At 32.7% G+C, this 11616-nt stretch overlaps 1 protein-coding gene across 9 annotated transcripts in view; it reads right to left on the bottom strand.

Moving 5' to 3' along the window:
• The window catches only part of LOC111402097 (zinc finger protein CONSTANS-LIKE 10-like), a 20362-nt gene extending 9072 nt beyond the window's left edge, over positions 1 to 11290 (bottom strand). The window contains exons 1-5 of one of the 9 annotated variants that reach the window (XM_023030160.1): positions 11069 to 11290; positions 10574 to 10995; positions 9646 to 10425; positions 8154 to 8372; positions 5111 to 5373 (exon numbers count right to left, since the gene is read on the bottom strand). In XM_023030160.1, coding sequence (XP_022885928.1) covers positions 5111 to 5373; positions 8154 to 8372; positions 9646 to 10236 — 1073 coding nt within the window. In that variant the 5' untranslated portion in view covers positions 10237 to 10425; positions 10574 to 10995; positions 11069 to 11290. Of the gene's footprint in view, positions 1 to 4218; positions 4868 to 5110; positions 5374 to 8153; positions 8373 to 9645; positions 10996 to 11068 lie in introns of those variants that run through there. The other 8 variants (XM_023030166.1, XM_023030165.1, XM_023030157.1 and 5 more) reach the window with 8 other exon arrangements.
• Between the last annotated feature and the right edge of the window lie 326 nt (positions 11291 to 11616).

Genomic DNA, 11616 nt, shown 5'->3' with positions numbered 1-11616 from the left:
TTGTAAGTGTGAAAAAGAAAGAGAATGTCAATTAATAGAAGAAGATAATTTAGAAGAAATAAATTTTGAAATTCTAGAAGAAGATAATTTAGAAAAAATAGATTTTGGAATCATAGAATTAATTGATAATGAAAAGATCTATGATATGTTAATAACAGAACAAGAAATAGAAAACTTAATATCTAGATTAGAAAATATTGAAATAATAGGAGAAAATGTTTTAAAATACTGGGAAAAAGACAAAGTTTTATGTGAATTAAAAATTAAAAATCCAGAATATATAATTAAAACTAAAAATATAGAAGCTACAAATCTAGATTTAGAAGATTTTAAAATACATATAAAAGAACTCTTAAAATTAGGAGTAATTAGAAAATCAGAAAGTTCTCATAGATCAGCAGCCTTTATAGTTAGAAAACATTCAAAAATTGTTAGAGGAAACAGTAGAATGATTATTAATTATAAAAGACTTAATGATAATATTATAGATGATGCTTATAACATACCAGATAAAACAGTTTTAATAAATAAAATACAAGACTGCAAAATTTTTAGTAAATTTGATTTAAAGTCAGGATTTTTGCAAGTAAAAATGCATCCAGAAAGTATTAAATGGACAGCTTTTACTTGTCCAGAAGGACATTTTGAATGGCTTGTAATGCCATTTGGAATTAAGAATGCACCCAGTATCTTCCAAAGAAAAATGGAAAGTATTTTTAATAAACATAGTAAGTTTGTAATAGTATATATAGATGATATTTTAGTATTCAGTAAAAATAAACAAGAATATAGAGGACATTTACAAATAGTATTTTCAGAATTTATTAAACATGGTTTAATAATTAGTAAAAAGAAAATGATTTTATTTAAAGAATTTATAGATTTCTTAGGAGTTAACATAGGAGAAGGAAAAATCAAGTTACAACCCCATATTGCTAAGAAAGTTTTAGAATTTCCAGACAAACTTGAAGATTTAAAGCAAATCCAAAAATTTTTAGGATTAGTAAATTATGCTAGACCATTTATAAAAAATTTAGGAAAAATAGCAGGACCCTTATATGCAAAGACATCCCCTACAGGACAAAGATTTTTTAATCAAGAAGACATAAAATTAGTCCAACAAATAAAAGAAAAGATAAAAACTTTACCAGAATTGACTATGCCATTAGATTCAGAATATTTAATTATAGAAACAGATGGAAGTATGATAGGATGAGGAGCTATATTAATATGCAAATCCAATAAATATACCGATAAAAGTACAGAAAGAATTTGTAGGTACAATAGTGGAAATTATAAAGAGAAAGGAAATTTAAGTAGCATAGATGCAGAATTATTAGCTATAAACTATACTTTAGATAGTTTTGAATTATTTATTATATCTAAGAAAGAAATAACTATAAGAACAGATTGTGTAGCAATAATTTCCTTTGTTAATAAAATGAAAATAGATTCAAAAAGAAGTAGTAGAAGAAGATGGTTAAACTTTATAGATAGAATTACAAATACAGGAATTAATATAGAATTTGAGCATATTAAAAGTAGTGATAATAAAACGGCAGATATACTAAGTAGAATAATAATAGATAAAAATTATTAAATTTGTTTAACATAATTTTGTTATACAGATGACAAGACCAAGGCCTTTAAAACCAGGAATTCCACCAGGGAATTCATTTGCATCACGTTCTTTACCACAGACTCCATTTAATCAGAACAGACCAATGTTACAAGACAGACTAAGGTTTGGAAACCAAGAACTTATAGTTTTTCCCAATAGTAATATTTCTTTCAAAATTTTACCTCATATTTCTTTATCTAGAGAAGAAAAATGTATTTTAGATAATTTATGAATTTCATATAATAAGAATCCAAAAGACCAGAAGTATTTTCTTGCATGCATGAATGCATTATCAGAACATTTTAGTCGGAACAAGCAAAGATTTAAATTTTATGTTGTTATTAAAGGAAAAACTCCAAGAATTTTCTATTCTTGGATAGAAGTTTTAGATTGTATTAAAAATTTTCCAGATCCTCTTTACAAAGGATTCACAAATTTTCAAGAAGCATTAGATTTAGCAAGACAACAGATAGGAATAAATTTTTATTTATCTCCTTCTTTAAAAAATTACTCTGACCCTCCATTAGACTTCTCTCCAAGTAAAGACTAGAATATTTTTTGCTAACACTATGAGTGTATGCAAAAAAATTACAAAATTATCAATGAAGCCAATCAGAACCTTTCATTAGAAAGAACCCAACTCCAAAAGAAAGTAACCCAACTAGAAAAAGAGATTTTGGATTTAAAAGTCCAATATCCAACAAGTATTATGGAGCCCAAGAAGTCCATAGCTAGTCCAGCCCAAACGGTAGCTGGTAAAGATTCATCAAATCCGTTGAAGGTTGTGGACTTACCAAAAGCCCAACAGACTCAGGGGACTGTTGATTCCTCTACTAAATCAGATAATCAGACTCAGCAGACTGATAAATCTGCTATAGACAAGGGTAAAGAAATTTGGGATCTTTTAGGACAGCCCAGTGAAAAATTTGATTATTTAGTCAAATATAGTCCACCAGATCATTTTTCGCAAGAACATTTTTCAAATAACCTAGATTTTTCACAAGCCCAAGAAATTCAGCATAGCAAAGGAAAGGAAAAAATGGTGGCCCAAAATAGTCAAGACTGTTTATCTCTTCAAGAAGCACAAGACCCCAATCCAGATACTGTTTTTTTAGAAAAGATTTTTGAAAAAATTGAAGAATTTCAGAAGCAATCTAAAAAAGATGAAGGAACTTCTTCCAGAAAAAAGAAAAAGATTAAGAAAAAGAAAATTGATGAAGGATTGAAAGAACAAATTAGAGAAGCAGTAAATCAAGCATTTGAGACAATTCTAAAAAAGAATCATGAAGAAGAAAAAGAAATTGCAGAATGCCCAGATAAAAAGAAAAAAATGAAGCCAGTAATTTCAAACTTTCAGATGAAGATGAAGATCCACATGATGAAGGATACAATAATTCAGATAGTGGAATGTCATTTTCATCAGTGGCACGCCATAATCTTGATACTTGATAAAAGATTCTCAATAATGCAGAACAAGACAGATGTGCCAGCAGAAAAGAGGAAAAGATGAAAGATTCTCTCAAAATTACGATAAAAATTTACTATTCAACTTTAGACTTTTTCCCCTTTTTTGATAGATTTTTTAGACTTTTTTGTAAAGTTGGTAGAAATTTTGTAAAAGAAATATTCCCAACTGTAGACCTTTTGAATTTTTAGCAAAAGACGTAGGAACTTTTGAAATTTTTCTTTCCACTTGTTAGACTTTGAAATGACCAGAAGTTTCTCGGTGAAACGTGTGCCTTTTCCAAGGATAGTTTAGACTTTTTGCTCCCAAGAATTTTTCTATTTAAGGAATGAGTTTCATTTGGTTTAAGTAGAAGTTTACAACCTGTGTACTCTCTGCTATCTAAAAAACCTTTGAAACCTCTCCTCCAGAAAAATTCTCAATCCAAAAAATATTGTATAGCTGAAACATTCTTGTGAATATTTAAGGTATTCCTTTTTCTTTCTTAAATTTATTTTAGAACTTTAGGGACTTCCCGAAAGGGAAATCCTTAGTTGTAAATCTTTTAAAGATGAATTTATAAATCCCTGATTTATATTCTTATGTTTATGTTTTTCTTTAAGTAAATATTTGTTATATTTCTCATTTTATCCTATGCATATAATAAAAGCATAACTTGATTTCTAGAAGCCATACTGTTTTTAGGTTAATCCTGAATGACCCAGATGAGTGAAAACTTTTGGCCGAAGTGAGCCTTTTGATGTTTTCTAGAGATGTTGGGGAAAGGGATAAATTAATCTAAGAATTTTATAAGGGAGTGCCACGGGCAACCTTATAAAAAGAAATCAGGTTCAAATTTATATGTCATAGGTGGTGAAAAAAAAAAGGATTTATATATGATTCTAAGAAAAAATTTATTGAAAACTAAGAAGAGTACTGAGTAGGATTAAAGTTATTAAAAGTTAAAAGTTTAAAAAACAACCTAAACAACAGACTAAACAAAACAGCATACCACTATTGCTCTTTCTTTTTAATTAGAATAAGTGTTTATTACTCTTCAAAAAATGAGTCAGCAAGTCACGTGACATTTTTAACTTTTTTTTTTTTAATAGGTAATCAAATATTTTATTTATCATGGATAATACACAAGAAATGTATTATCAATTAATACAAGATAGAAACGACATAAAATTGGACAACCTGTGAGATTTTTAACTGCGAAACAGATAGAATCCATCCACTGGGGATCCAATTGGCAAGTGCTACAAAACTGAATTGTTGAGAACCCAAATACAACACATAGAAGGTCAAGGACCTAATTCCTCTATGTTGCATAGGTTGGGTAACCCAGCTGTAATTTTCCCTTTATTTATTGAGATTAAATGAGCATGTTTAGCCAACTCCCTCTTTCCTTTTTGGTTTCCTCCTCCTCCCCACCTCTCTTCTCTTTTCTTCCTATCACTTTGGATTTTCCTCATTTCCGTTCTTCCCTTGTCTTATGGGCTTCTGCAGATCTAATTCATTACATACCTTGGCAAAGAAACCACGGCAAATCTGTGACTATCTCATGGGGGAGGTGTCAAGCTTGATTGGTCTCCCTTTCTCTTTTGTTATAATGGAAACAATTGCAAAGATTTAATCATGCTCCCACTATTCCTTTATAACCTGACATCCCTCTCCCTATTCATCTCCGTTTCTAGCATTCTACAAGATTCCAACAGCATTTTCCCTTTTCCACGTTGTCCAACTATTTTATAAGAGCACTTCATTAGATTCTTCACTTTCTAATGAAGACTGGTGATCTATAGATAAAAGTTAAAAGGTCTCATTAATAAAAATTGTTGTTCTTCATTAATTCAATTAGTTTCCATGCCCTTTTTTCGTTAAATGACATCTGGTGCATTTTTTTTCTCTTGTTATTGTTTCATATTTAATGAGAATGGTTTAATCTTTTTACCTACTATTAATGTTGTTTTGGTTCCTTATAATATCAATCAACATTTGATCTTCGTAAACAATAACCAAGAGGCCAATGGATATCTTACTTGCGTGTCTTCTTCTTCTCTTTGTAACGCATTACAGCATCACTTCGGCTAGAAGAATATGTGGAACTTTCGGGACCCAGAGGACACAGCGGTCGTTCTACACAGTCCTGATAGTCTCCAGTTATGCTCTCTCCAGTGAGGCCAGATTGTGCTTGCCTCGCAAAATATAAGTTTGGTTCAGTCCAGCAGCTTATTGTGGAATCAGCAGATGCTACATTGCTGCATGCTGGTTTTGCCACATTCAACCTCCCAACTGATGATCCCTAGTAAGAAATGAATAAAACTAGGTGAATTAGACATTCTGACATGATACTACAGAGTTGATAAATTATAACAAAGAATCTCAATTTCAGCAAGTATTTGATATGGAGAGCAAGAATGCCACGAAGTCCTGCAGCGAAAGGGCCATCTTAGGCTTTCAGCAATTGATTCATCAAAGCCCAGGGGATTTCAAAACCTTGGACTAAATCCCACCTAAAGTAGAGGATCTGATGACAATTGATTGAGCAGACGTTTTTTATTTGGTTAGAAATGGTGCAAAGATTACAATGACTTCGCCTATGGATACTATGCAGGACAATTTTGCTGATATTAGGGATTCAGAAGAAAAATCTTTCGATTGTTGATTTTTGAAGACCAATCTAGGCTATTACATGGAAACTGCATAACATCAATATTTTGAACTATAATACTTAAATCTATGGTATAGTGATACAGAAACTACTCAAAAGGCAAAATCTCGATGTATCTGAAATGGTTAAAGAACAAATGAAATTTTTTTATATAGTTCATGCATCAGATATCATTGCAAAATACTGGGCACGTGCCCTGTAACCTAGTCCAAGTTTTGGGTATTCAATGGTACTTTATGCGTCTAGAAGAGCTAAAGTAATGTAGCCACAGATAATTGCGGGAGTTTTCATATGCTTCTGAAATACTCACCTTTCACACCTCTCTTCCCATACTTTATTTCTTTTCCTTTTCTATTTCCTTTTTATTCTCTCTTCTTTGAGAAAAGTAAATTTCCATATATCAAACAACATATTACTCCATGTGGAATTATTGATCTTGTGGCCAAGTGAAAGAAGGTGAACAGCACCAACATTTTATCATGAAGAACTAGATTGCCTTGTTTTTCTCAGCACTTCATTCCTTTAGGGAAAAAAAGAATAGGATAATGTTTTGCCAACTATTCTCTATTTTCCTATTGCTATTGGTCCAAGCTCAGACCATGACAACTTTACCACTAGTCTTTAGTCAAATGAGAGAAGACATTACACATGCACAAGTTATCCCCATTCGTCACTCTTAACATTTAAAAAGAACCCAGACAACAATGATTAAACTTGAGATTGTAATCCTTGTACCAAAACCCACCCATATCCACCAAATAAAGACCCCTCTGAATCCTACTCTTATGCGTAATTAGTTTTCACACTAGAATTTCCTAGCCTACAAATCATTCAGCAGATATTTGTTAATAAAGTTATTAAAAAATGTTGTGATATAGCTTGCTGAATTCAGCACAGCTTGATGTCAGACTGACGGTTTTAATATCATCACATGGATAATAGTTACTGAGGAGATAAACAGATAATCATGGTAATACAGCAGATTGAATTAGCAACCAAAGTTAACAGCATGTCGATTAAGTTTCTCAAACAGAGAGTTGATGCTGGTGAAGAAAATAGACTTATGAGTTTGACATTGAGTAAGCAGTGGTATTGAAGCATATCGATCAACATGCAACGAGATGACTATGTTAAACAATATTTAAAAGTTGATTCTCTCAGAAAGAGAGAGATGCACATACGCACACGCACGTGCACACACAGAGAAGGAGAGAGAGAGAGAGAGAAGTAGGTTCAATAACTAAGTTCCAGTCAAAGATTCATCAATTCATCAGCATTTAACAACAGTTATTAAGTCAAAACACCAGGAACTGTGAAGATTATAGTAATCCTAAGGGGCAATAATCAGTGCAATGGCTATTATATGATGCAAATTTTATGTTTTGGTTCAGTGAGTCCAGAGGACTGAATAACTGGAGAGGTGTGATGGCTAATTGCTAAAGTAGAAATAAAGAAACGATGAAATGCAATCATGAAAAGGACTATGTAACACATACAAACTGGAGAGAAATGAGTTTTCCTCATTGAAGCATAAAAAGCCATGAAACGATCAGTCTATGATAGTTGTAGCAGCAAGCGATTGATTGACATACTGTAAAATTTTGATTTTGTTTTAAGGGCAAACAATCTCTCAATAGAAGTTTGATTACAACTGCGGTTAACCCTCACACTTCATATAATTATGACATCACAAAAAACTGTCCATCTCTATAACATGGATCTGAGGAGCTTTGATTTTATCCACAATTATTGAAAAAAGATATAAATGCAGATTCTATCACAGGCATAATATCATCTAATTTATCAAGTTTGAATTAGCCAATTGAAACAAATCCAATTCATGCCACCAAATATGCACATAAATTTCAAGTCTCTTTGATCTCCATTCTGCCCAACATCACATGATCAGCTTTTTATATACTTATTCTTTTGTAACTTATTCGATCTAAACAAATATCCAGGTAAGAGTTCAGAAAGTGCTTAATTCTCATGCCATGCATGTTACTCTGTCTTTAATGTAGAATTGAAATTATAGTAAAATAAACATAATAGAACTACACCATGGATTAGATCTATTTAAATTTCAACAAGAGCACATTATCTTTCTTTTTCAGGCACAATCTTAACATATTTTTGTTTCTAAAAGTATTTGACAAGAATGGTACATCAACACCAAGACTCTTCAACTACTTTTTTTAATGTCCCAAACTTTATTTCTCTTAAATCCTAATCTTAATCATGTGAAATCGACATCTAAAGATCATAGTGAAGGCGAATTTTTTCAGCAACAATTCAAAATAATAATGATGATGATAACAACAACAATAATAAATAATAATTAAACGATACGTTTCTTTAATAATAAATTGCAATGGTCACATGCACGAGATAGTGTCCCATTTGAGAATCACCTCAGCTGCATTAGCACTCCGACAGTTGGAGACAGACATGTCCTTCGTCCCAAATAATCCATCAATCCCATCGTCGTCAAAGAGCTGCTCAGTATTATCAAGAGCTGCACTGAAAAGTTCTTCATAGTTCTCAATATCCAAGTCAACTTCATCCATATTGAAATTATCGTAGAAACTATCTCCCTCGTAAAAGGTAGCTCCTTTTGTTCCAGGGAAGACCTGCAAAAGCATAACAAATGACATTTTTTAAAGTTTGCATGAAACTGAGTAAAAGATAAATGACTGGTAATCATGATACCCTTCATCTCTATAAGTTGCTGCTCCTCTCAGGGAAACATGAAGAGCCCAGTCCATTTTTGTTTTAATTCTATACATGATAAATCTACGGGCTGAAGTACATACTTTGACATACCATCAAATACTTCCATATTAGTCAATTTGTCCTTTGCATCTCCAAGTTTTTCTTTTACTAATTACAACCAACAACTTCTATCTTTGAGTGGTAATTAGGAGCAAGAATTCTTCCAGACGTGGCAAACAAAACTGATATGTCTCAGGCTTTTTCATTGGCAATCATAGGTACTGACACATTAGGAAAGCAATCTTGATTAATTTCTAATGTGCATGTTCAAGGGCCATTAGCTTTAAAAAAAAGCGCCACTAACAGGTACACAAAGAGTAAATGAGGGACGGGTACAAATATAATAATTTACTTTCAGTCAGGAGAAGATGATTGTGCCTAAAACAACTTGGAGTTGAAACGGTTCTATGGAATATTATACCATGTTATTTTTCATACGAGTTAAGTTATAGCTGAGAATCTTGTATTTTCGCATGATCTGAATCCCAAAATTCTAATCTAAAATTCTTGAGGCGTCAAGTCTTGCAAACTACTTACAACAGGGCAGACAAGAAAGATCATACAATCTCCAGTAGAAAAAGAAAACAAGCCCAACATTGTATCAGAAGTCAAGATATCTTTTTATTTATTTATTTATTTCCAGGAGTGGGAGTCACTAGTTGAGGGTTTCATTATCCTTAAATTACCTAAATACTCTGCTACGTACTACAATGCCATAATACAACAGGCCAAGAAGCAAGGCTAAGTATAAATTTGCATGGACAGTTCATGATGGCAATGTTCAAGCAATGTGGAGTAGGGCAGCAGCCAACTAGGGGCCTGTTCGGTAGTGATTATGAGAATTGATTTTTTGACCTTTAGAGAGAAAAGTGGGTTCCACCCTGAATAAAAAAGTAAAAAATACCGACTGGAATAGTGAAATAACGGTGAAAATTTTTATTTTTTGGGGGTGAAAAATTGCTATCAAACGGGGGCTAGGTCATATGAGACGACATATTAGTAGCTCTGCTGTTCTCCCTATGTCTTAGAAATGTTCATCACAGTACAACAAATTGATGAAATTTGGCTGGTTAAATAAAGAATTAAGTTCTATATCTCTTCAAAACAAAATGTTATGGAATTGTTTGCTACCATGGGCAAAGCAGGATTAGAAGATCCAGCTGGCTGTTCTGTGTTATGTAGCTTCGGATCAAATAAAGGCACTTGTGATCCCATCCAAACAGTTGATTCATTGACATCCATATTGTTTAAGCCACTAGCTTCAATTACAACAGATGCATCTAGAATATCATTCTTTTCTTGGGAAACTTGGTAATCAATCAGCTGATTATCAGTGATGCTAAATGAACCCATCCCCTGCTTACAAGTGGTGTCTCCAACTGAAGGGGAATCTAACAGAAATGACCAGATTGCAGAAAGTTCTGTGGCTGAAGGGCAACCAGAGTAACAATTAACCGGTTGTCTCTTGTGTGCAGGACTTGTATCCGACCCAGAATGCCCTGTCCAATCACAATTCTGACAAAGAAATACCCTCTCCTCAATACATCTGACATATGCTGGTTGGGTGTTGCATCTTTCACACACAAGTGTCCTTGAATGACGTCTTGAAAGGGCATTAGCAGAATGGACATTACGATCACAGGACAAACATAAGCTAGCTGCATCAGACCTACAGTATACGGTGGATCTTTGCTCCGCACAGAAATCACATAGATAACCCATACTTCAATTAATTCTTATTCTCAATCAAACTTCTCCCTTCAACACAGCATTTTTCAAACCTTCAGCCAAACAATTGAATCAAACTGATGAAAAGCAGTTCTTTACCAGATCATAAACAGGTTGTTTTACAGGGAGAGGACTGAAGTCGAAGAAAATCCTAGCACTTTCTTTGTTGTTTGGTGAACGAGTCTACATTCACATGTGAAAATGAAAACTATGACAAAGGGAAATAATAAACTATGAGCATCAGCTGAGAAAAATATTTGAAAATAATTAATTTAAAACATAATGACAGGACAAAGAAGGGTACTGGGGTTGGTCCAAGAACGAAATTTACCTTCTCAAAACAGTGAAAGAAAGGGGTTTTGCAAGCCAAAATATGATTAATTAAAACTCCCCCTCTAACAGATCAATTCTCTGCTGATATGTTATATTATTATAACAAAATAAATAATAAAGGAATAATAAAACCTGCTGAGAATAAAAGAGGGAAAAGGTATTCCAACATATTGGGAATCTAGAATCAAGAATAAACGGGCAAGGAATAAAATCAGTAACACAGTACATTTAACTTTTTTACGCAAAATCATTAATTAAATCTTGTACGGGAACATTTGGGAAAAATAAATTCAAGCATCGGCAAAGAACGTAATTGAGAGTTTTATTCTCCAGAAAATTCAACAAGACAAACTGTAATATCCAAGGAGAAGTAAAACGAAAACTCCAAGGCACCGAAAGTTGGACTTCCCAACAATTTACCTGAAACAGCTAAAACATAATAAGCAATCCACAAAGAAAAGCAAACCCATTTTCCAAGAAGGTCTGAATTTACCTAATTTAACAGGTCAGGCAGCCAAACCTCAAAGTATACCAGGAAATCAAAGTTGAGGGGCTTTTCTCAGCAATTTCATGCACACATAAAACCTTAAAAACAGAAAAGATCTGACCTTTTCAGAAGTGATTCCCTCTTTTTCTCTTTATGTATATGAGATAATTCGCAGAAAAAAGGTTGGGTGGTAGGTACTGTGCGTCTTCTTGTTCCGTTGAACTGTGAATTCTGACAAAACATTTTAATAATAAAATAATGATAAAAGGGATAAAAAGTGCAAGAGAGAGAATCGGGATTTGACGTGACACCTGTCATTTTCATTGCCACGTAACTTTGTTGACATTATAACATTAGTTTATAAAAAAGTTAATGTGACATTAAATGATAAATGAAATTAAATAAATCATTTAATTTCACATATCATTCAGCCCCATTATTTAACCTCACCTAAACTAAGGCCAAGAAATAGAATTGTTACACTAAGAAAAAGTCTACTTATACATAATTTTTGTACATTACCCGACCTCATAGGTTATACTTAAAAAGTATTC

This window comes from Olea europaea, chromosome 10 (assembly GCF_002742605.1).
Source record: "Olea europaea var. sylvestris chromosome 10, O_europaea_v1, whole genome shotgun sequence".
Taxonomy (NCBI): domain Eukaryota; kingdom Viridiplantae; phylum Streptophyta; class Magnoliopsida; order Lamiales; family Oleaceae; genus Olea; species Olea europaea.
The sequence above is the reverse complement of the archived record's forward strand: the minus strand, read 5'-3'. Positions and strand labels throughout refer to the sequence as shown.